Raw genomic sequence first — 26756 nt, forward strand, 5'->3', positions numbered from 1 at the left:
TACACACCACAAAATTCAGGTAGCAAGAAGAAAACACGCTTTTGTTGAAATATTGACCATAATGATGATGATGATGATGATGTAGATGATAATTTCACTCTTTCACTGTGGATTATGTGGAGCCATTAACACAATGAGGATAGCAACATAGATGAATGAATCGATGATGACCAGAATGTTGTGGCCAATTCGTTTGGGCACAAAATTCTAGCCATTCTGTGCTGGTTTGATTGTAACCAGATTTTTTTTTCATCTCTAAAAATACTGCCAACCGAAATTGCGAATCATTTAAAGATAATTGACAATTGTCAAATAATGAAAAAATGAATCATTTAGTAATTGAGTAGTTATTGGATCATTCATTTTTTCTTTTTAATAATTCAAATAAAATGGGGCTGTTTATAATAATAAGTGGCTGGATGCAAAAAGGAAAGGGTCGAAAAAACAAAGAAAAGACAAAATATTTATATGCAAAAATTATGTTACAAATTATGTTCATTCATGTAATAAATTGATGGACAATTTTCAGTGTTGTATACAGTGTGTGTGTGTGTGTAATGTAGAAGCCAAATGAATCAAAACTCAAAGATCACATAGAATTGATGATGATGATGAATTTGATGGTTGTCAACAACAAACGATAACAAAAAACGAAACGAAAAGCAGACAATTTGGTTTGTTCTGTTTCTCTAAGCTGTGATATATCATTATAAAACTGAAATATCACATCATCATCATCATCATCAGTATCAACTATTTACAATCATTGTACAAAGATTGAAAGATTCTTATTGCTATACGAATCTGTGAGGCAAAAATGAGGAATATACAATATTCAATATTCAATATTCAATTTTCAATTTTGTTTTAGCTTTACTTAACAATCATCAAATATGAACGGCAACGGCCGTCGTCGATGATGCTGATGGCACAAATGGCATTGTCGATTGACCCGATATATCCGAACCGTTCGATGTGAGCATCAAACTTGAATCATTCGAATTCTGACTGGCCGATTGTTGTTGTTGATGATGCGGATGATTCAGATGATGGCCATGATGACGACCAGATGTTGATGATGATGATCCTTGATGGAAATGATGTCCAATATTCGACATAGTTGACGTTGCTGGTAGCTGCTGCTGTTGATGTGTGGATAATGGACCGGATCCGGAGGCACCGGACCCAGACGAGGATTCCATTGTTGTCACACTGGTCGATACACCAGAAACGGATCCATTCGAATGATTATGGAATAGTCGCTGATGTAATGGATGTGATGGTGGCAATGGTGGCGGTGTCGATTGTGGTGGACCATTCAATTGATTAGGCGGTAGTGGTGGTGGTGCAACATTTGGTGGTGGAACACCGGTCGGATGATAGGTAGGATAAGCATATGTTGATTGTTGACTATGGATCGATGATGGTGAATATAATGGATGGCCACCGATCGCCATAGATGGTGGATGATCCATCATTGGCGAATGACCATAAGACAATTGTTGTCGACCTAAGGTGGTGGTGGTGGTCTGTGCCCCACCCAACAATGGATGATGCAATTGATGATGATGTTGATAGCTATCAAAGTTGCGATTATTAGTGCCACAATTCAACATTTGTTGATTGCTGCTCAGACTCAATGGCAGTGTAGAATTTTTGCTTTGCTGATTATTACTCAATTGTAATGCTTTACGACCATACAACGAACTGGTGGTAGATGATGATGACGAATTCACAGAAGAACCACCGCCCGAACTAGCTGTCGGTATTTCGGGCATAGCATAACGAAGTTTTTCCCAGAACATTTTCTCACCCCATTGAAGACAGGTATTGCCGGCCGTTTTGAGCCAAACACGGATATCCGGATCGAGATCTTTACCAGCGACAGGACCAACAAAAATTAGTATCAACTTGTGTCGTGCACGTGAACGTAATGCTTCTTGATGAGCTGTTTTGAATTCAAAATGTTGCCATTCACCACGAAGAAAATGTTCGGATATGACCAGAATTGTACGACGGCTGGCAGCCATGGCTTCAATGATTGCATCGGCAACAAAACCAGATGCAACCGGAAGATCACGATAATGTAAACATAGGCGCATAGGACTTGTTCCATATTCCAATTCAGGAGCAAGCATTTGTTGAACAAATTGTTCATCTTTCTTTGAATATGACACGAAAGCATCGAATAATTTCTCACCACAATCTGCATCATATGGATCTGAATGACGACCATGACGGCCACCACGACCATGACGTCCACGTCTACCATGACCACCTTTTGCACCTGAGCCGGTACTGGAACCACCTCCCAATCGAATGCCGGTTCGTGCATAGAACCATACGGAAATCTCATGACGATACAGAACGGCCGTAACGATCGAAGCAAGCAACAATAATACGCCAAATGTGGAGAATACAATCAATGCCAAAATCGGGATGAACATTTCGATTTGATTTCCGGTTCCATTGCCAGTCATACCATTGACCGAAACGCCACCATTGATGCCAACACTTGATGATGAGGATGAGGATGCGGCAATCGATTCTCGTTTAGCGTATAGGGAACATGCGGCCGATATGTTTGCACGAGCTTGTTCAATTTCAGTCAATTTATATAGATTTGTCATTGTTGTTGCAGCGGCAACTGCACCAAGTGGAAGTGCATAACTTTCATTATATTGACAATGGACACGTGCCAAATCACGAATTATGTCTTGTCGAGCCGGTAGCCATTCCATCATTTGGCCAACAAATTGACAATCACAAGACCAGGCATTATCGCCGAGATATAATTGCTGTAATGATGGCAATGACGATGCTAACATGGACCATAATTCAAATTCAACAATTCGATTATTATCCAGCCGTAATGTTTGCAGTGATCGTAATGCTGAAAACGTACGATTAGCGATAGTTGAGATGATGTTATTCTCTAGATATAGTTCACGTAAATCGGTGAGACGTTCGAATTCATAACCATATAATGTGTCCAATTGGTTATCGGCCAGATTCAACACTAATAATGATTTCAAACCATTGAATGTTCGATTATTGATTGTATGAATGTGCGATGCGTTCAGATAAAGATGACGAAGATTTTTACGACCAATGAATGTGTGGGGACTCAATTCGGCGATATTGTTACCGTCCAGATATAAATCGGTCACGTCCATCGGTATACGAGTGGGCACAAGATAATGACCATTACGGCCACAATCCACAATGTTCGTATTCCATGATTGATCATAAAAACAGGTACAATTGTCTGGACAGGTCATTTCACAATCACAAGCATCAAATTCACAACAATGACATAATGCAAAACAATGAGAACGATATGAACATAGAAATTGAGATTGACGAGCAGCAGCCAATGTGGTCATCATTGGTTGTTGGCCACGGCCAAACGCCAGTCGACATTGAATCTGATGAGCATCAACAACACGCGGTAGCTGTCTAGATGGATCTGATCCAATCAATGATGGAAATGATGGCGATAGTGTTGATGGTGGTGGCATTGCTGCTAACATCAATGTTGGCGTTGATAATAGAGCAGCACGTTGTAACCATTCAATATTGCAATCGCAAACGAATGGATTGCCTGCAATCATAAATTCAGGCGATGGTCGTCGAGTTGGTGGTGGTTTACTTAGACGTAATGCATTCAGATCTAATGTAGCAAGTCGATTATCACTTAGATCGGCACGAGTTAGGTTATCTTTCTTCAGAAATGTGAATGCTGCTATTTTGCGTATTTGATTCCTGTTCAGCATGACCAATTCAATCGAATCGGGTATCAATTTCGAATCAATTTCCACTAAACGATTGTGTGATGCATCCAATGTTCGTAATTTGAGTTCGGATTCAATTTCGAAATAATTGCCCAGATTTTCAATCAGATTATCATGTAGATCGAGCCATTGCAGACCGACCGGTATCATGGCATAATCAAACATTTGAATACGATTGGCCGAAATGTTCAACATGAGCAGATCACGAAGATTGACAAACAAACCGTTTATATCGGCCACTTTGTTTGAATCTAGACGCAATGCATGCAAATCTGGAATGTTATCAAACGTCCCCTGTTCAACCGATCCGATTGAATTGTTGGCCAAGTTGAGGACACGAAGTGATGGTAGATCAAGGAAATCACCACGACTCAGATTTCCGATGATGTTGTCTTCAAGATTGAGACTATACAATTGTTCGAGGCCACGATATGAAGCGTTGGATATATCACCGATTTGATTATGCGATAAATCTAGCGATCGTAATGAATGCAGTGTTTGTATTGCTTGTGGTACTGTTTGCAGACGATTCTGACCAACATTCAATTCCATCAGACTGGTAATGTTGGCGAAGGAAGAAACATGAACAATTTGTAAACGATTATCGTCCAAGAATAAGGCATTCAACACTTCAAGACCAGTGAAACTGGCCGCATCCAATGTCTGTAGTCTATTTCCACTCAATGATAATGTATGTAGATTACGATTACTGATGAAAGCATTCTCGGCCAATGATTCGATTATGTTATTCTTCAACGATAAGGATTGCAATGTATAAAGAGCTCGAAATACGGTCGCATCCACACGGGATAGTTTATTATGGGACAGATCTAATGACAATAACCGAGACATGTCGGCAAATGTTGTCGGTCCGATCCAATGTGATGTCACTTCATTATTGCTTAGATCAAGAACGGTAACCTGTGAAAGGCCCGAGAATAGACCTGGTGGTATGACAGATATGGAATTATTTTGCAGATACAGTTCGGCCAATGTTGTTTTCACAGCTTGAAAGAATCTGGCCGGCAGTGCTACCAATTGATTATTGCTTAAATCGAGACGATTCAATTCGGCTAGACCAGCTAAAGATGTTTCTTCTGCACGTGCAATCAGATTCTGCCGTAGATTGAGCACTTGAAGATAATGTAGACGTGAGAAGCCTCGATCAGTTAATACTTTGATTCGATTGTGGCTAGCATCCAGGTTCAATATGGAATCTAGCCGACGGCAATCATTTTTCATCGATCCAGTTGCAGTCTGTGCTGACGCTGACGCTGACGACGATGACGAGGACAAAGACGAAGACGAAGACGAGGATGTGGTCGATGCTTCATATGATGATTTTGCACTGAAACCCAATGAAGCGACATCTTGAAATGAGTTGGCCGAAATGTTGACATATTGTAATCGATTCAATGGACACAGTATCGATGATGGCAGTTGACTTAGACCATTCTCACTCAGATCTAATGATTCAAGATTTTTGATCGGCGAAAATATTGACGATGTGCTCGTTGACAAACGAAGACTAAGATCACCCCAATCAGTGTTATATGTACGAATGGTGAGATGTCGTAGCTCTTGTAGACCAATGAACACATGAGCCGGAAGCTCGCTTAATTTACAACGTTCTATGTAAAGCTCACGTAATTGATGTAATGAACGAAATGCCCGTTCCGGTAATTGGGATTGAAATAAAAGATCTTCGCATTGTAATCGTAATGCATGAGTACGATCACCCGGTATTAGACTTAGATTGACACCAGAATCAAGGGCACCATTCAATGTACGAAAATGGCACTGTAATAGCTGATTAGCCGATGAAGATGTTGACGACGATGAAGATAATGACGACGATGACGATGATGATGATGATGATGATGATGTGCCCATTGTAGTCGTTGCAGACAATGAGTGTGTGGAAGAATGAGAATGAGCTTGTATAGACAGATGACTTAGTGATGGGGATGAATCATCCATTGAAGAATGACTTCCGGAATGGCCAGTACCAGTGGCCGACGTTGATGGCTGCTGATGTGATGAACTACTGCTACGTAATGGCCGCCATTCACAGCCGGCTGGTGTCACCGATTGATGATTATTGCTTGATATTAAAACACCATTCACATTGGGCATAATCATCATCATGGGACATGAATGCATCACAATTAAAAGAATCAAAATTGACCACAACCACATCACCTTGGATGATGATTGAAACCTCCTCGATGATTGTTGAGTATTTCTACCATGATCATGGTAATCTTTGGTCCTTGTCATCATTCTAGATAAACTAGAAATGGTCGAATCATTTTTCAAAGAGATCACAGTGGGTATAATACACGAATGTGGCAAAAGTGATGAATACTTTGCTGTCTTCATCCTTGCTGATTTATTAATTTGGCATCTTGTTGTTGAGCAATCAACATTGGTAAGCGGAGGTAGATTCCGTGATTGCTGTCTATCATCATGATGATGCCATGACGATGATGGCAGCAGTCCATCAGACAACATAGGATCCGGTGGCCGATGACGATTTGTTGACATTTTTAGTTGATTTTTAGTGCTTGTTGCCATCTCTTTTGTTGGTGATATTTTCGATTTCATTTTCTTTTTTTTGAAGCAATTTCTCAATGATTCAATAAGATGTATTCGACTTTTACATTTTTCTAATACAACATTAATATCGGTGGTGTCGTTGACAATTGAAGCTACAAAATATCGATCAATTCAATCGATTGACACATTTGACAGTGAGACACACACACACACACACACACACAAGCACACACAAATAGAGAATAAGTGTTTGTTATATGAGCAAACATATATGCCTAGTGCAAATCGATATTATTTGTTGGTTGTTCGAACTCTACGAATTTAGCCATTTATGAGCGAGTCAATGGTTCAATATTTGAATGAAGAATTTCGAATGTGGAAAAAATGTATTTTAAAATGATTCAATGTTCAAACATTCAACTACTCATTATCATTCGTCACACACACACACAAACTAAACACATCAATTGATGGATGCACACCCAAACACACAATGACGCATTGAGAAAGTTATCGATTGTTGATCTTCAATGATGATGATGATGATGATGATAATGTTAAGACAAACAATAATGGTTATGATTATGATGATGATGATGATGATGATAATGTTAAGACAAACAATAATGGTTATGATTATGATGATGATGATGATGATGATAACAACAATATGGGAACATGATGTATACTCTCATATTTTGTGGCTAAATAAATATCAATCATGACAATCGGATGGGGATTGTGAAGAAAAAGCCAAAAACGAGCTTTCAATAATATCAATCAATGAACTTTGGTGAACACAAGAATCGACACAAATATTAGATGCACATATCTGTTATCTGTTTGTTTTTGGGTGATTTTGGTTTGCTTTTGTTTTGTTTGCATTTGTTTGGTCAAATTATACGTTTTTTGCATCATTCAATTGATTATGACGATGATGCTTGAGATGAGATGGAGAGATGGAGAAAGGAAAGCGAAAAAATATTATTTATTGAGACTATTTTCATGCATCGATCCAAAAAGCAAACATGACATGTACATCCAAAAAGAAACCAAATAGATGGAAAGAAAACAAAGCGTTCACATTCATTCGTATGAAAACATGAGCAGAAAGAAATATTTGCCACTTGTTTGGGTTTTATACTTGCTGAGCTTAATTAAAAAGTTGCGTTCAATCGATTGAATTTGAGAGAAAATATCAAAATAACATGATTGTTCTCTATGATATGATATGTATGTACGTTGTTGTTGGGTATGATTGGTGCTCATCAAATGCTCCAACTTGAATGATTGATTATGAGCATGTTAATAATTTGTCCATAATCTTCATTATGACGATTGTTTATTAACAACGGAAATTATTAATCAATGACATTATACATTAATACAGATTTCTTCACAATTGTCTTCAGTTAGTTGTGTTGTGCATGTCACAAATTGATGATGAATAACACAAGTTTGTCATTGTCATTCTCGTTATCATTTTCATTGGATCGATCGATATTGATATCATCAAAACATCCACTCATGTTTTTTCACCAGAAACAAATCGATCGTGTGACACGAGGCAAATAAAATAAATAAATTTTTTTTCTTCATTTAAAACTGGACATCGAGGTCATACCCGGTGGAAAGCATCATAAAAATAGAAAGCCAAATCCTTGATTGTTGGATTTATCATCAATAATCAGACAAAGTAATGTTTTTTTTCAGCAAAAAATAGCCCAGCATACAACACAACAACAATGTTAACAATGACAAAATGAAACGAAACGGATGGTTTGTCCGGGGATAACTTCACATAAGCATCACTATAATTATGATGATGATGAAGAAATCTCAATCATTATGAATACAATGGGAGAAAAAATACATCAATCTCACCGACCGAATAACAAGACAAGACGTGACACAATGCTGATGATACACTAGAATTATGGTGACCGAATTTAATGGCAAAAAAAAATCTCCAATCAGCATCAAATGTGACCCATTTTTATTATTAATTTTTTTCAAAAATAAAAAAAAAATTCGAATTCGATTATACTTCATCCAACTTGATTTGAATTGAACACACAGACAATGGATTAGATGAGCGAGGGTTGATCAGAATAATGGCCAATCATCATATCATAAACATTAACACAGTGTGTGTGTGGATGAGAAGAGATAGTGTTTGCATTTGATGATTGACATAGGATTTATTCACAAGATTGAAACAAATGTATCAGTGATAACTTTTTTCATTTGTAACATTTCAAAAAGAAAATTCGCGGCAATATCTTTACAGACCATCACCGATGGACGGTGAAAAGTTTTTGATACGTTCACACATTCGAATGGCTAGTTTTGTTCTCGTACTCAATAGTCAGTCTTGTATCGTCTAAATGGAAGTGGTCTTGCCATTAGATACATTCCATTGTGTTTCACAACATTCATTCATACATCTGCTACGTTGCTAGTACTTGATGAATCTTCAATTTGGATAGTGGTCTAGGATTCAACGTGAAAACTTGGAAAAAAACGACATTCCATTCCAGATGAAATTCACAAAGTAGAATACAACACTATCCAAATGAAAGTATCATTCGAATGATGAGAATAGTAGTAGCACATTAGATGAAAGGCAGCAATGAGTGAAATGTATGAAGAGAAAAAGAGGATACTCTTCAATCTGCATGTATTGAGCATCCCACATAGTGATGAGCCGAATCATGGATTGGGTAAAAGAAATTTTCCTTTTTTCAACTTGGATAGCATGTTGGTATGAATTTGAAAATGAGAATTCAATGTTTCCGAACACTTTTGTTCTCTTGAACATGCACTTGAATCCATTCATTCATTCATTCATTCATTCATTTATCCATTTATTTTTATTATTTTCATCATCATCATCGACATTATAATTTGGCCAAGTGTAGTATGTGTGTGTATCGATGTGTATTTTAAACCAGATAACGAAAACTTAAAAATAAACAAACAACATTGTCATCGATTCCGAATATAGTGGCAAACATTTCCAATTTATAATAACAACCATATCGATCATCAATCATTCAAATTATGTTTTCCATACACTATACATACACTATACACACACACACTGTTTTCAAGATTCCTTGCTACAAGTTTAACTATCGACATTGACCTATGGGCATAGAGTCAAACGCTGGGTGTGTCGAATGTCTGATGTCTGTATGGAGATGGGGAAAAAATTTAAATTTACAATTCACAATTGGCAGTGTGTAGAAAGCTAATTTTAATAATGAAAAAGAGCTTTAACAGCTAAACACGGATTCAAACATGGTTTGCGTGCATTCATTCGATTAATGATCCAATGAATCAATGCATGTGACGCCTGCATTGGCAGTTGGGCGATTAATCGACTTGTATGATACGGTAATCTTTGGCCGACAACCAAATGTCCATGTATCAACTTGAGGACGATAAACTAAAAGTTGAGTTCTATATCAATAAGCGAATTCAATCAATTCCGATCCATCTACGAAAACTATTTCCTTCTGCCCAACATCCATTAGGAATCATTCATTCTTCTTTTCACACAGGGATATTTCACTCACTACATGATTATTATAGACTGCTTCTGTGGTTTTTTTCTTTTTTTTTTTTTTTTGGCAACCACCATGACGGCGACAACCATAAATAACGTTATTTATTATTTATTATATCACATTCATTCATTCATTGATCCATATAATGTAATTTATCGAACATATCCAATCCAATCATCAATTAGGGTTACACCACCACCACCACCAGCAAATACAATTGAAAATGTATGGATTTGTTTTTCTTCAACTTTGGATTCTTTTCCAATTGATCATGATCGGGCACCATGGCTAACATCATCTAATTATATAATTGTTGTTGTTGTTGTTGTTGTCTGTGGAACCAAATTGCATTATTCGTTTGGAATGTTCCACGATCAACTGCTCACATTCAAGTTGATTGTTTTTTCTCGTCCCATGATTTCGCTCACTGGTTACTTTCAGGATCTGATTTGTTCTGATTGTGATTATTTTGTTTTTGTTTGTACACCCTATTATTTGTCTGCATCGAATATTATCAATTGTGTTTGATTTATTGTTATTATTTCTCTGTGGTCTCTGGTCTTTAAATGTTGGGATCATCACGCTCATTGAGATTATTATTAAATAATATTCCATATTCGATATAATCATTTTCGTATAGATTTTTATCGTTCTGGGGTCACCATCATGATGCACCATACAATTCGCACAGGATGTATTCATGTATCCATGTATCCATGTATCCATGTATGCATGTTTGTATGTTTGTGTATTCCGGATATTCAATAGTACGGATTTGACAATATTATCATAATCATATCCGCAAATAAGCAACATAACAAACCGGAATGAATGTCGGAAATTTATGCATTTGCGACAAATTAAATTTGGAATTCCTTCGATTATTCAATCAGGCCATTATAATGTTACAATTTTCGGCTGTTTGCTTTTCGAAAAGAAAACTTAAATTCAGTTTAGTTTGATTCAGAAAAATGTGAATGACCGACCACAACAACATGATGAAATGGAGAAAAACAAAACAAACATAAAAAAATGGGCTACCGGTTATATCATTATCGTAGGACCATTATTTAGGTTTCTGGCTGTCATTTGATTTGTGTGTATGTGCATCATCACTGTGAATAGAACCAGAAACCAGAAACTAATAAAATAACTGAATCAAATTCAATTAGCTCGGATCGAGCTTTCAATTCACTTTTCGGTTTCACTAACATCATCATCATAATCACCATCATCAAACCCATTTTCTATCGACCAAAACATTATTCTACGATTCCGTCACATTCGCCTATGTGATGTGATGTGATTTCATTCACCATTCACCATTCATTCATTCATTCTATCGCCGCCTTTTGTCATCATTGTCAGTCATTGTGTATAGTGAAACTATGACAAAAAAAGAAGGAAAATAAATGAAGCCCAAATTGAAACTAATGAACAGACAAACCAAATAGCCAAAATGAATGGCAAAGCAAAAACATTCAATTCAATAACAGATGCATCATCAAATTCGAACCAAAACCGAGAAATAACAGCCCAAATTGAGTATCCAGAAATGGACATTGACAATGAAAAGACAAAACACAAAACGTGAATTGATCCTGAACAATTCACAATTTCAATTCGATTCCCATTCGGCTAGAATGTGATGCAAATCAATCAATTTTCTTCGTAATAAATAAATATCCGATATCTTCATTTCATTCTATTTTCGTTGTTATTCGATCATAATGAACACTCTAGCCAAGCAAACATCAGCTGAATTTCCAAAATCCAGCCCTACTGCAGGTAATGGCAAGATGGATGGGGAGAAAACAAAAAAAAAACGGTTTCGATTTCTTTTCCATACTGATTCATATGCTAGTGATCCATATAACCACATACATTCAGTGAATATGCACGAAAAACCACCAAATCTTTAGGTCATGACTAAATCTGTACATCAAATCACAGCACTGCACAGCAAGCACACACACACAATGAATAATAACAAAAAAGGCAACAATAAATTCAGTGAATGATGATGATGATGATCATCATCATCATCATCATAATCAATATCCCGAGAGAGTAGTTATATAATGCCGAATCTGTGGTTTTTGTTTGACTCTACACTTGTTAGAAGAATGGATCCATGTCCAACCGAAAAGCCATCAATGAATTCAAATCATCTGCCATTTCTATGATGATCACACCATGATCTGTTTGGTGGAGATTGTTTTCTTTAGGTCTCTCGAGGGGTGTAAATGTTTTTCTATGATTTCAGTGGACGGAACCATTTCTATCATTTCTATTCAATACATAACCATCATTATTCTGAGTGTCATTTGAACAACAATAGCTATCGATTTGATTATATAACCCTAGAAGGTTTTCAATATTATATATTATATTGTAGTATATTCATTTTATTTTATTACATGAAACAAAGCCAGATGCAGTGAGAAAGAAAACAAAAATTGAAAACTCATCAAGAGTATTCATTACACACTTGAATCGAATATCGTATAGCATGGCTGATCCATTCAATTCAATTCAATTCATTCTCAAATCAAATCGTATCGAACCGGGAATTTTAACAATTTTTTCGCTTTTAGTACTGTGTATTCACAAGTGAACAGAGGATATAACACCAAATTTGAAAAAATAAATCTAGCTGCGCATGTTGTGAGCTTGTTCGACAGTTTTTACAATTTCGATATACATGTATATCAACCACACATTTTGTTTGTGTGAACATATGGATACATTCATGATGAAACCGTTTCAGATTACTTTAGTGTAGAATAATGTGTTGTTCACTTCTTGTTTGTTAGAAAAACGTTTTTCTCTGTTTTGTCCAAATTGATTGATTAGCAATTCGTTACGATTGCGGTTATGGTGAAAAAACAACAAACTTGGGATGTGGATCATGACGAAGATGTGGAATAAATCTATGCAAACAAGCTGAATGATTCTTCGAAAAAAAAAATTGAAAATCAAATTGAAAATGTTATTTAAATTGATTGCAACTTCTGGAATTTTCTTATCGTTTTGACTTTGGTTTTGGTTGGTTTACAATTTGTCACATAGAAAAAAAACTCACACACAAACACGACACATGTACATTGTTCATAAATGGCTACACAATCTTGGTGGTCTACTTTTCATTACTACTGCCTCTTAAAGCTGTCAATTGCAGTTGTCTATACAAAACAATCTATGGACGAAAATTCCAAAAGAAACACCAAAACACTAATATTCAACGACATTTAGCTCCATGCCATTGTGATCTAATTGAATTTCAGTGGCATAAGATTTGAATTCAAATTGATTTTTCAATTGTTCATCCAACAATAAAACCCTTGAGAGAGAATTTGAAAACCAAGAATCGAGAAGAGAATCTGTACAAAATTGCTCTTTCTTTTGATCCGAACATCACGAGCATTTCGACTCGGAATGAGGAGAAAATAAGGATTTCAACAATTGTTTTGTTAGCCCTAGCACCGTATCGAATAGTAAAGTAGTACACTACACATCACCTGACCTATTGAATTGTCGATCGAGCTAATTATTTTCCTCATTCTCATGCATGTCATGGCGTGTTTTTTCCCTTTGTCTTTTGTTGTTCTATGAACGGCGAAATAAGATTTTCAATTCACTAAAGTTAATTTTCTCTTCATTTCTTATTCCGAATCGAAGTAACATAAGACAGAACAAGACAAAACGAAACAAAACAAAAATTAGGTAGTTCAACTGGCCCATGTTCCAGGGATTTATCTATCTTTTTTGCTGTTTGGTCTATTGTCTATTTTCATTGAGGTGGAAAAAATTCAGTTTGTCCGGCTTTGTTTTCTGTCGCTGTAACTGAATGATGGATGAAGCGTTGGTAAAGATACAAGAATTAAATTGAATCAATCAAGGGAATGAATGAATGAATGAATGAATGATTTGACATAATCAATCAAAGAAAAAGATAGAAAGAAGACCATATACAAAATGAAATTGAAAAGAAACTAAAAATTCTTTCCCATTTACTGTGGTTATTGTGTTGTTGTTGGTTGCAATTCATTGGCCAGGACCCTGCGGGTCCATTTTATCAATACATTTTATTGTTGTTTTTTCTTAGTGCGCTATGATTGATTGATTGATTTTTGTGACCAAAACATTTCTTTCTGCTAGTTCTAAAAGGCCATTTTTCCTTAATCATATCTACATTGCAATGTACAGTGTGTCAATCTTTCGTTTGGAAATGTTTTCATTTTTGAAATTGTTGATGGCAATTTCCAATTCGTGGTGGGTCCATCGTAACTTATTGGTCATATTAAGCCAACAATAAAACAATCGAACCCTTTTTCCGCAGAAATTGACCAATTTACTGCTCAATTGGTAATTTCACATTTTCTAAACGTTTACTAGGCCCAAAGTTTCCCGAACCCAAAGTATCAATTGTATGATTTCTGTTGAAATTGATATTGCACACTAGCAATCAATTCTTCAATCGATACAGCAACAATATTTTTCAGCAATTTATCAATTACATTTTGCTAAATCGTGGACAATTTCTAGCTGAATCAAATATGAAAAAATGAACCAAAGAAAGGTGGTCTATATTTGTGACATATGACCCAGAACATCATCCATTGGTTATCATCATCAAAACCACCATCACCACCACTGAATATGTGACCTTGGGATGGGCTTTCAAATTATGTGAAATCAAATAAATCTTTCAATGAAAAATCGTTCACACAAACAAACAAACAAACATTCATAAACACACACACCTGGAGTCAATTTCGTTAAACGAATCAAATACGCACACACACACACATGCAACCACAATCACGAAATTTTCTGACAAACAAAACAAACAGAAATGTCAACTCAAATAGACAAAATATGGCAATTTTTTGCCCTTCGAAAAAACGGAAGGGTTTTGCTCATAGCCATGATGGTGGTAATTAACACATTTGAAGCGATTACGTACTACACACATACGGAAACAAAATGAAACTAAATGTCTGAATTTTTTCACACTCCCACACAAATGTGCAATGCAAGAGCCCAAAGGCAAGACAATTTTTTGCTCTTTGTTGAAAATATAATAAAATGCAAATGAATGAATCAATGGGAATGGGCCATTCAAAGTTTCATTTTTTCCACTGATAATCAACATTACATTGTTACATTGCTAGGATTTGTGCTTTGTTTTATTATCATCATCACTATTATTAGGGGCTCTGACAATGTATGTTACCAAATGTTTGTATCCAAGTTAATTGTTGCGACTAATCAATGAATTACCGTCATATTTCCACAAGAGGCAGAGGCACTAGTTCGACTTTGAGACTTTGACCAGTCGACAAATCTAAATTGACTTTTAGTTGTTCCTAGGACAAACAAACCAAACACAACAGATTAGAAAGTTTTTGAGGAATTCAGTCACTGAAACACGGGTACAGAGTGTACTGACTGAATTCAATTGAATGAATGAAATGATTGTTGTTGTTGTTGTAGAATGAACGATAGATCAAGTTTGTGAAAGTTTACAGTTTTGAGAAATTTTTCTTTTTTCTATCTTTCTTTGCAAAAAATCAGCGATATTTTGTTCGTTTCGTTTAGTTCAATGGAATGCTAGTTACCAGCTAAATCAAATGTTTGCATTTTTTTCAACTATTCGCACAATGGAGAAAAACAGATTGTTTTTTATATGTTGTGTGTTTGGGCCTTAGGACTTTTTCTTTGTAGCTCACTTTATATATAATGGCTGAGTTTGTTTTCCTCCCACCATTTTGACGTTTTGTTTACGTATGTTGAAAATCCTGAAAAACATACACACACAAACACGCACATATTCGGACACCAATATTCACCATGTATAGATCGCGATCGATAACTTGACTTTTTTGACTGACTGAGTGAGTGAATGAAAAAAACAACAAGACTCAAATCTAACCCCATCGATATGTACATGTGCTTGTCATTCATTAAATCATATATCAACAACAATTTCATGAAAGAAAAAAATGACCATTCCGAGTTTGCTTTATTTGCAAATGACCAACATCGATGACATCATAAACATTCATTATGGGTCATAAAATAAAAGATTTTATGTTTCTCTACCAAAATGTCCATCATCATCATCGGCAACCGAAGCAGCAAAGACCAAAAATTATCATTACCTTTTTTTGAAAACTTTGACGAGAAGTATTGTATCGAAGCAGCCAGAAGCAAAAAGACACAACAACATGTTGATTTGACATTTTTATATGAGATATAAATAATAATATATAATATAATAATAATATAATAATATTCTTCCATTTTCTTTTTGTTTGGTTTTGAAAAATAAAATAAAAAAAAATTCATCAATAAAAATGATGAGTGAACCAAACATTTTTTCCTCTTTGTGCTGATGATGGCTATTGCTGCATGCAGGTAGCTACCATAATGACCAATGAAAATTGAAAACCAAAACAAAAAAAAATTCTATCCACTTTTCGACGACCATTTAAAAAAAAATTGAATAATAAAACAAACAAACAAACATTCAACCAATACATATTCCATTATTTATGATGGTCATTTTTCATGAAACAAACAAAATGTTGTTTATTGTCTTGCTTCCGAGATTCCACAATAATGGCAATAAACACGCAAATAAAATATGATTCTATGACAGAAACAAACAACAGTCCAACTGGTTCAACTTGACAATTTTTGGTTCTTGGAGCACAATAGAAACCCAAATAGGCTTGGCTCAAATAAGTTTGAATGTCACTTGATTGGAAAATGGCCATAATAACAAAAATTTTAAAATTCAAATCAGAATTGAGAGCACAATTGATCTACAACAAATGACCTTCATTCAAGCATGTTGACGAACGCCCAAACAACATTCGAATGCTTCACAGAGTGTTTGCTCCAATCGGACAATTCATTCAAATCAAGTTTTTTATTGCATCCAAACACACCTCAACACTTGTTGGCCATTTTGTTCCAAGACATGAGACATCTTGATGGCAAAGAGTATTTATTAATATTTCTTTCGCACAAAACGGATATTGTGCAACGCAAATCGACAATTGAATAAATATTTTTATTTATCAAATTTGGCTACTAGGTGGATATTACAGTTCATCAAATTCAATAAACACATCATGCATAATAGAAAATTTGTTACATGTTGAATGCACTTTGTCTTGTCAAGTGCATCGCCAGTGAGCCACACTTGAAGATGGACACATTTGAATATATGCTCTCTTTGCACACAGTCACACACACACACAACAGGTTATTTTCAATTTTTTTTCATATATTCATTATGAGGATCTAAAGTTTTTTTGTTTTTTTCCTTTTCAAATTTTTTCAATAATAATATTCCAGGTGTGTGTGTGTGCGTGTGTGGTGTTGATGGTACAATGGGAATATATCAAAAATGAATTTTGTTTTTTCGGCTGAAGACCACATCGAAAAATCGACAACAATACAATTTTGATTTTGATATGAAATATGAGATGCTTGCAAAAGTGAAAAACTTTTCTGCTTGTTGATGTTTCACAGTGAATTCAAATCAAATGCAAGTGAATGCATTGTTGTGGAAAAACAGCGTTTTTTCTCACAACGATGAAAAAAGAAGAAAAAACGATCGACCAACTAAAGCCTCTCAATCAATCAAAAACAAAACTAAAGCAGCTCTTTGCATTTTCATCATATGTAGGAATTCCATAGTCTCGTTTTGAGTGACTTTTTTTTCTCGATTGACTTTGATCACACACATACACACACTGTACAAGATCGAAAGCCACTTGTCGAATATGTGTTTGTGTGTGCGTGAAACATGAAATTTTCATATTCGCCCAAAATAATGCAAAAGTTTCAAGTTTCGTTTGATCAAATCATAAAAATAGGTAGAAATTAACATTAAAATTATTCATACAAGTGTGTGTGTATCAATCGGGATAAGAATATGAATCCCTAGACTCAAGATTGATGCTTGATTCAAGTTTTTTTCAATATTTCTTTACAAGAATCATCAACAACAAGCAGATGATTTAAATGTCTGTGTGAGTGTGTGGGAGAGATTTTGTTTCTTTTCTCGATTCGACCCAACCAAAGTGTGAGTTACTTATTAATGATTTCTCTCCAACATTTTTTTCCTTTCCTTCTCACTGTCCATCTTTTGTCATGTGTCAAAGGTCAAAGTTGACCATTTCGAATTTTAAAATCTTGTTTGTCTTTAACTTTTTTTTTAATTCGATTATTATTATTATTATTATTATTATTAGACATTCATCATCTGAATCATGGCCATTCTTGCATTCAAAGCCAAATCAGTGAATCTGTTTGGTTGATCCTTCACATTTGAGAATGACAAATTGGACCATTTAGCACAGTGAAACTGTTGTTGAACTTTGGAAACCCGCTGTGGTATCAATGTGCTTTTTGAATTGTTTGTTGCAGCAATGTTGAAGGGCAAAGATCGATATGGATTTTTTGCTATTTTCTTTTTTTACTTTTTGCATCAATCTATATCTCTGTTATGCTTTGTTTACCTATGATATTGACATTAACATTAACAGTAACATCAACAGTCAGTCAGTCAGTCATTCAATTGCCGCATCATCATCATGAATGGTACATTTTTTCAATGATGCTACAATACAATACATAAGTCTTTGAGTAAATAGAAACAGCCGGATCGACAAAATGAATGAACAAAAAGCCAGAAAAAAATGCCGACTCTTTCAATGATACAATTAGAGATTTTTTCCACGAAAATCTAACCAACTATTTCTCTTTTCATCGATTCGATCGATATATTGGTCAAAGAAGGCTATTTGACCAACAAAATAACGAAATCAAATGGCAAACCAACCAAAACAGATAATAGTACTGCTTTGAACAAAGTGATAGTTTTGTTTATGCTATGGGCAACCATTGAATATAAACTCTACGGCATCATTGAGAATATCACAGGGTCTCTGTTGAATATTAATTAGTTCACACACACACACACACACCATCGATCCAGAATGGATATTGAGGGGATTTGGTCAATATTTTCTTTGATAATAAAAAAATATTGTCATTTTTTTCCTTTTCCTTTATTATCTGTCATTCGACCGTTATCGACGCAATACATAAACGTTCAGTTTGTACCAGGTCCTCTTTTTATTGGCCTTATTTGGTCGAAATAAAGGAAACAATTGAAAACAATCATTTCGAACCATAGTGTGTTGGTGGTGGTGGATTTGTGAATGTTGAGACAAAGTTATATTGTATTCAAAATATTTACCCGTATTTACCAAAACAGGGGTGGTGAGCATTGTTATTGGTTCAACGAGCGATGAATTGGCCGTCGGTTAGTTTTCACAACCATAACGTGCATCGCATACATTGAATATAACTCTGTGAAACCGTGTGGTAAACACTTTGCCTTGATTGTTAAGACCATAAACCGGTCCAAGGTTGAATAATAAGCCCTACAACAATAATTATATGGCCCCGATTTCATCATAAACCGTCGCAAAATCTTTTTTCAATCAAAAGATTATCAGATTTCTATTGGGTTCAATTGAAACAGTGATTGAAAAACTGCACACTGTTTCAATTCAATTAAAGTGAATCAAGTCAATTCAACATGGACACTTTGAAAGTAAATTCATTTTCAATTTTTCTAGATTGTTAATCATTGGTAATCTTTACTTTTACTTTTTTCACATTTACAGCCACCAAATTCAACGATGTTATAATGATGTCCATTCTATGATGGCCACACACGCACCTGGAATAATTATTTTTACCGTTATGAATGGTTCAATTTTCTGTTTGAAAAATTAGAGAAATGATTAAAATGATTAGAATTTTCTTTTTTCTTCTTAACCATACCAGTAACAGTAACAGTAATAATCATAATGATGATAACGAATAACGAACATAATGGACAACTCCAACTGATATACAGAAAGGACACAGTTTGATTTGACACCTCGTGCAATGAAAAGGGAAAGGAATAAAAAAGAAAAAACTGTCACATCCATTCACTCACAGGGCATTTGATTGGAAACGAAACAGAAAAAAAACGAAAAAACGAAAACGATACGATGCAAAAAGGGAACCAGATAACGAAACGAAATTCAACGAGCATACAAAACGATTTTGACAAGCTGTCACCCTCATCAAGTGTGTGTAGTATATATTAGTGTGTATGTATGTATACCTCACCTATCTATCCATCCATCCATTATACACTAAGTAACCAACCAGGCAACCAGCTTTTGGATCAAGAAATAATAAAAAATTTCACTCATCATCATTGCATAACGTACACATTCAATTCCTAAATGACGTTTCATCCGGTAATATTTTCCATAACAAAAAACGGGCGTATTACATGATTATGGAAAAAAACTGATGTCGATCATCATCATAATCATGATGTATTGAATGTGGGCATACATTTGCCTCACCAAAATTCAATAAGAGTCTAGCAATCGTTTTGGATTTTGGATTTTCCTTTTGCAAATAGAATTCATCATTCTTTCTATAACCACATTGGCCAAGAGTTTTTCTCTTTTCGCCATTCTTATTCGACATTGAATACTACGATCATGATGATTTGATTGACAGTCAGCCAGCCAACAACAACATGACCGACCAAATGAAAGTCTACGGTTATATGATTGTATTACAATCAATGAATGAATGACTGAATGAAAAGCCAATTTTTCCATGTTGTGTGATCAACATTAACTTAGAACTAAATGTTTATGTGGAACAAACGAAAAGAAAATTCGATAGATTAATCCATCATCATTTTCGAATGTGCCTGGCCTAAAATTCATTTTGTTGTTGTTTTCGCCATTAGTTTCAGTTCGATTTATTATGCTTACAACTCTTTGCTATTATTTCAACAAAATATGATTAGGGCCCATAGGTCCAGTGTGTTGTACAATTCAAGTCTACTATAGCAACAACAAAATTTGCCTGACGATCCTGGAGCAAGTGGATTTCATTTCTTGTTTGTTTAATATAAATATGCGATGCCCTATGTATTCAAAAAACGATTTATTTTTATTACCATCATCGTCGTCGTCATCAACAGCATCATTATTATCATCATCATTGATGTTGTCTGTCTGTCTGTTTGTTTATTTGTTCAAGCTGACTTTCCATTCAATGCTGCTGGCCATTTTTTTCTTGTTTCGTTTGTTGCTGGCATTAGATTGTCGATTAATTTCTCCGATGAATGGTTGCATGTGTGCGGCCAAGCGGGTGTGGATGAGTCGAATATTATGTGATGATGATGATGATGATGGACAATTAGGCAAATGTAATGTAATGTATTTGAATAATAATAATCATCATCATCATTTTTTGTCGTTAGTGTGAAATTCATCATCATTTTTATTGGTCACTTTGAGTGAGCGAGTTAACACAACACTTGAAAAGCTGTTGTGTTATTTTCCTCACACAATGCTCATCATTTCAACAAAAAACAAAGATTCGAGAAAAAACCTCTGAATGAAAACTGAAATGTAATACAAACATTCAATGCCACATCTGTGTGTGTGTGTGTGTTTGTTTTTTATGGTTCCGGTATTTCATTTGAATTCCTTTTTCTCTTTTTCTTACCGGAAATCAGAATTTTTATTTGATCTTTCAAATGAATGAGAATTAATGGATTCAACCCGATGGTTTCGGGTTTCAATCCAACAGACACACGTCGTCTTGTTACGAAATTGGTAAAAGTTTTGACCGAACAACAACAACAACAAAAAAACGAATGAAAAACGTTGTTCCAATTAAAATGAAAAAGCCTTTTGTCATCATCACCATCGCATCGAATTACACGGCAAAATATTAACTAAGTAAATAAATAAAAACTAAGGTCGACTGTGGTTGTTGTTGTTGTTGTTCGTGTTTTGTTTGCATTCTGGAATTTGATGCCAACAATTCTTTTTGGTTTAGATTTTCACCATAGGGCCCATTGTTTTGTTTGTTCATATTGTATTTATTTATTTTTCAACCAAAAATCATTCGCCACTAATAATCATCATCACAACACAAACGCACAAAGCCCAAAAGCTGCCATATGAGGATATGTTGTTTATTGTAACCAATCATCAAACTTTAATCAAATTCACTGCAGATTCTTTTGTTTCGAAAACTCTTTTCATCGACGATGAAAGACACACATTTTCAAACACTTTAAACATCGAGGCATCGATTTCATTTTTTTACTTTCCGCCATTTATTTACTTTTGTTGTTGCTCATCAAATTTTCGGTTCGAGCATCTGTTTTGTTCAGATATTTTTCGCATCTCAAGTGTTTGATGATGACACATCAAATGTCAAAAGAATTTGGGTCATCCACACACACACACACAAACATCGATTGAATCGGATTGGTAACATTTTAGCGGTATAAATAAAAAACATGAAAATAAACAACATTTCAACGATGGATTAAAAGGTGTGAAAATAAGATTCGAATTTGATCGATCAATCAATCAATCAATCAATCAGTCATTGATCGAATGTTGTTAAGAATTGATACAAGTCTCTTTTTTGTTTGAATATTTTTGGCTGGTTGAAAACTGAAAACCCCTTTTGGTCATGTTTGGATTTATTATTATTAGTTGTCTATTCATTCTTAATTTTAGAGCAAGATTCGCTCACTATTTTTGTTTTTAGCCTTTTCTCGGTCAATTTATGGTTAGTTGATAACAACTTAATATCTTATAAAGGGATGGAAATTAATCCCGATGAACCCATGAAGAAAATAATCCATTACGAGTGATGTGATTCATTTCACAGCGGGCATTTTGGTCGGGCCTGCAGAGAGAAAATTTTCTTTCGCCATCAATGAAAGGGGTGTAAATCACATGTTTCTTTTTGTTTGGTGAAATAAAAACGTTTGCCGACATCTAAATCCTTTTGTTGACCTTTTTTTATCGCTCCGAAATCAATGTTGATCTGCATTTTCATGTTTTTTTTCCATTCAACACAATTGTTGTTATAATTAGTCACATAACCAATATATTTATCATGATAATTTTGCTTGGTTTAATCATCGATTAGACAAACAATCGTGTTCATCCTTGGGCAACGACAAGTTCATCAACTTTTTTCACTTACAACAATTCAATGGTCCATCGTGTGCGTGTGCATCTGAACAAACATTGAGTCAAAGTGAAAAAAAACTTTTCACTTTAATGAACGGATTCTCCAACTACCCAACAACACACATACACACAAAGAGAAACTGAAAAAAATTTAATGTCGATGTGGTCCAAATTTATTTTTTTGCCTTTTGGACCAACCACCAGAATCAAGAATAGCCTAGCTGTGTGTTTATGTGGGACTCTTCCAAGTTCGTCATTATCATCATTGTTTTTGTTGACAACTTTTTGTTTGTTGTTCTTTTGAATCAAATTGAAAAACATTTTTTTGTTTCTCTGAGAATTCAACTTTTATTCAACATTTCCAATTTAATTTCAAATTTCAAATTTTCACTCGATTCGTGTTTGTTGCTTGTCAACAAAATAGATAAGAAGTTTTCTTTCAATTTTTCGATGGAATTTGTTTTTGTTTATGGACTGCAAAAATAAAAGCCACAAAATTTATCTGCTGCCCGCATTGCAATGGCAAGTTTTTTGTTGTTGGTGAGGATCTTTCTTCACAACAGCTAAATTGATTAGCCGAGTAATTAGCAAAGAAACTGTATGGCACTTGAAATACATGTTCAGCCACAAATTCTAGTTGATATAGAATATTAAAGTTAAAAATTGTTTGGATGGCAAAAAATGTTTGTTTGTTTGCAAGGCTTGAGGTTTTGGCTCAATACTGTTTACTTTTCGAGCAAGTGCAAGAAAAAAGAATTATGTGGAAGAAGATTATTATTACGACAAGAATAACTGATAGTTCTGAGAACTGGAAGGAAGAGAATAAATAAATATGATGATAAATAAATTCACTCGTTCACTGTTTTGATTGGAAAGAAAAAAGAGGTTTGTATCGATACTGAATTCAATTCAATCACACTGTATAGGCCTATGATGACATATCAACGATCGATCACCGATGCCAGCTCCAAAACGGATATTTGAAATCGAACGGATATAAACCAAGCATCTATTCAATTCTTTTCTTCATCTTCATCGCCAACAACTCTTGATTTCAGCGAATATTTCCTTTCCATTCCTTTCTCACACACATGCTCTCCTCTTTATTATACATTTCTTTCCTTTTCTTGTTCCAATGTTTGTTCACATAACATTCAAACGAGGAATCATCATCTGAATGGATCGAAGATTGATGACATGTGATTATTATCGGTCGTAATAGTAATAATAACAATAACAATAATAATAAGTGTACAACAACAATCCGATACGATAGATATTGGCAGAGAGAGAAAGAGATTGAGAATGAAACTGGGAGCGACAAAATCTTCTTTTCCTACGATATGATTTGATTCAACTTTGTTTCGTAACGAATCAACATAATAATGACGAGAGAGAGAGAAAGGCCATTGCCGCCGACGCCCAACTATCATTTTGGCCCTTAATAATATCTACGAATATGTGTGATTATGATCCCAATTGAAACAAAAAGATTTGGAAGAATCATTACATACAGCTGCCATAATTGTATGGAATAATATGGAATAATAGTTATTGCATTATTATGTGCTGATCATTTAAAAATATAAAAACAAATAACAAATCGTAAACGGATTAGATCCTACCTGCGACGATCATATTATCATCATTAACATCCACAACAACAACAAAAACAACAGAAAACTTGTAAAAAAATCAACATTCACAATGTTTACGCCGAGTTGAAGAATTGCATTGATTGAAATAGATTTTATTCGGTAATCTAATGACAACAACGAGCCCGAGCATTGCCATGTTAACCATATGCATACTACACCATATACACCGATGGCAATGGGCTGAAAGAGCAACATTATTAAATTAAGATTTAATGGAGCGAATACTTTCACATGCCAATTCCGTTCCTTTGTTTTAATCAATGCAGAATTCATCAACAATAGCAATTAAGGACATTTAAATCTAGAGAAAAATGGCTCATTTCCGTTAATTTTTTCGATTTTTCGATGAAATTGAAAATGTTTGTTTCATTTTCATCATAATTAATAATGGAAACAAAAGTGAAATGAATATTGTTTTGTTTACTGAATTGTTTGCATCATCAAAAGTTTTAGCAAACAACTTTGGATCATAAATCTCGGTTTTAGGATCGTAAATGTTGTTGTAAATGAAAAAATATCGAATCGTTTCGAGATTCATCATTTCCAATGATAAGTGGAACCCTTTCTTTTTTGGCAAACAAATTTTTCCTGACTATTTATGATCCGAATCGGATCGAAATCAAACTTTTCCATTGAATAGCCTCTCCCTCAAATTATCGATGATTTATTATGTCGATTTTTCTCTTTTTTCATTTTTATGCCATTTCAAAAAGTCATGGAATATTCAATTGACTCACATTCATTCATTCATTTTCAATACTGTGAACTACAAAATGATAACCAAACATAACAAAACCAAACAAAAACAAAAACAAAACAAAACAAAACAAAGGCAATCCAAGTATCCGAATCAAAAAAAAAAAAAAATTCAAAACAAGACAACGTTGAAAGCAAGCAGCTTCCGAAACGATTGAGTCACATTCCGACAAATTGTCCATATTTCAAATTTTTTTCATCACTGACAAAAAACGTCGAAAAATATTGAAAATGAAAATGTACGATCAGGCCTGCCACACACACACACACACACACACACTCACACAAACAGACAGGCAAGTAAAGTGTTCCAAGTAGATGCCATTTTTTCTGATTTCAAAAAACGAGCCGAAAACCAATCATCTTCATCATTTTGATTCTCCTCTTTCTGTTTATGCAGAAAACGATATAATTTATTTGATGAATTATTACAAATGATGATCATGATGATGATCATGATGGCGACGACTTTAAAACACGATAAACGACGACGACGACGACGTAGAAAGATGAATTTTTCAAACGAATGAATCATCATACAAATCATGTCTGTATGTCTGTAACATTTTTTCTTCGCCCTTGTTGCTTGCTGTTGGTTCATTTTTCTAATATTTCGTCATTTTTGGTTTGTTTGGCGGTTAGTTCATGTTCTTTGCTTTGGCCGACATTTACATTTAAATGGTTTGATATTTATTTCATTTCCAAGGCTAGTTGTTGCAACAGCTACCACTAACTGGCATTACCAACAAACGTTTGTTTGAATCAATAAAATCAGAAAAAATGAATGACCGTTGTCCGTCTATGGATGAAGATTGAATGTAATTTTCATAAAAAAATTTTATTTTCTGTTTTTCATTTTTTTTGTTTAACTCAAAAATAGACTGCTCTTTCAAGATGACGATCATGATTATATGATCGAAATCCGGATCGATTCCAAGAACAAGTTTCATTGAAAATTATTCAAGCCTTAAAGATCCGGATCTGACAAACAATTTCCATTTTGATTCAGGAGTAAATATCACTAAAAATAGTCAAACAAAATCATCTATTTGATGAGTACGCAAACTTTGCAACAAATCTATCTCTATATGGTTTTATTATTTCGATTTTCTTGTTCAACACATTCAGGCTTCTTAGCATCTTGAACAATTTGAAATTTGATAATGAACAGCTGGGCTTTCCATTCACTCATTCACTCATAGCACACTCACTTATGTAATGTTGTGGCGGCAATCGCAGTGATTTACGATTATTACGATCCATAGCGATAGCCAACAAGAGAAAAAAAACATAATACCAATA

General features: G+C 34.7%; 1 protein-coding gene across 1 annotated transcript; it reads right to left on the bottom strand.

The window, feature by feature from the left end:
* Positions 1 to 308: 308 nt before the first annotated feature.
* On the bottom strand, positions 309 to 8760 carry LOC124499575 (toll-like receptor Tollo). The gene is made up of 2 exons (XM_075731515.1): positions 6016 to 8760; positions 309 to 5898 (listed from the first exon to the last, which is right to left on the bottom strand). Exons 1-2 carry the CDS (start codon positions 6399 to 6401, stop codon positions 888 to 890), a joined length of 5397 nt encoding a protein of 1798 aa, XP_075587630.1. The 5' UTR covers positions 6402 to 8760; the 3' UTR covers positions 309 to 887.
* Positions 8761 to 26756: the final 17996 nt, after the last annotated feature.

The sequence above is a fragment of the Dermatophagoides farinae genome, chromosome 5 (assembly GCF_024713945.1).
Source record: "Dermatophagoides farinae isolate YC_2012a chromosome 5, ASM2471394v1, whole genome shotgun sequence".
NCBI classification, from domain to species: Eukaryota; Metazoa; Arthropoda; class Arachnida; order Sarcoptiformes; family Pyroglyphidae; genus Dermatophagoides; species Dermatophagoides farinae.

Bases quoted from the DNA above. Each gene is read 5' to 3' on its own strand.
- LOC124499575 (XM_075731515.1), bottom strand. From the start codon at position 6,401: ATGAAATCGAAAATATCACCAACAAAAGAGATGGCAACAAGCACTAAA. The intron at 5,899-6,015 runs GTTTCAATCATC...TTTAATATCAAG, and splicing joins ACTCAACAATCATCGAGGAG to CAATAATCATCAATCGGTGA.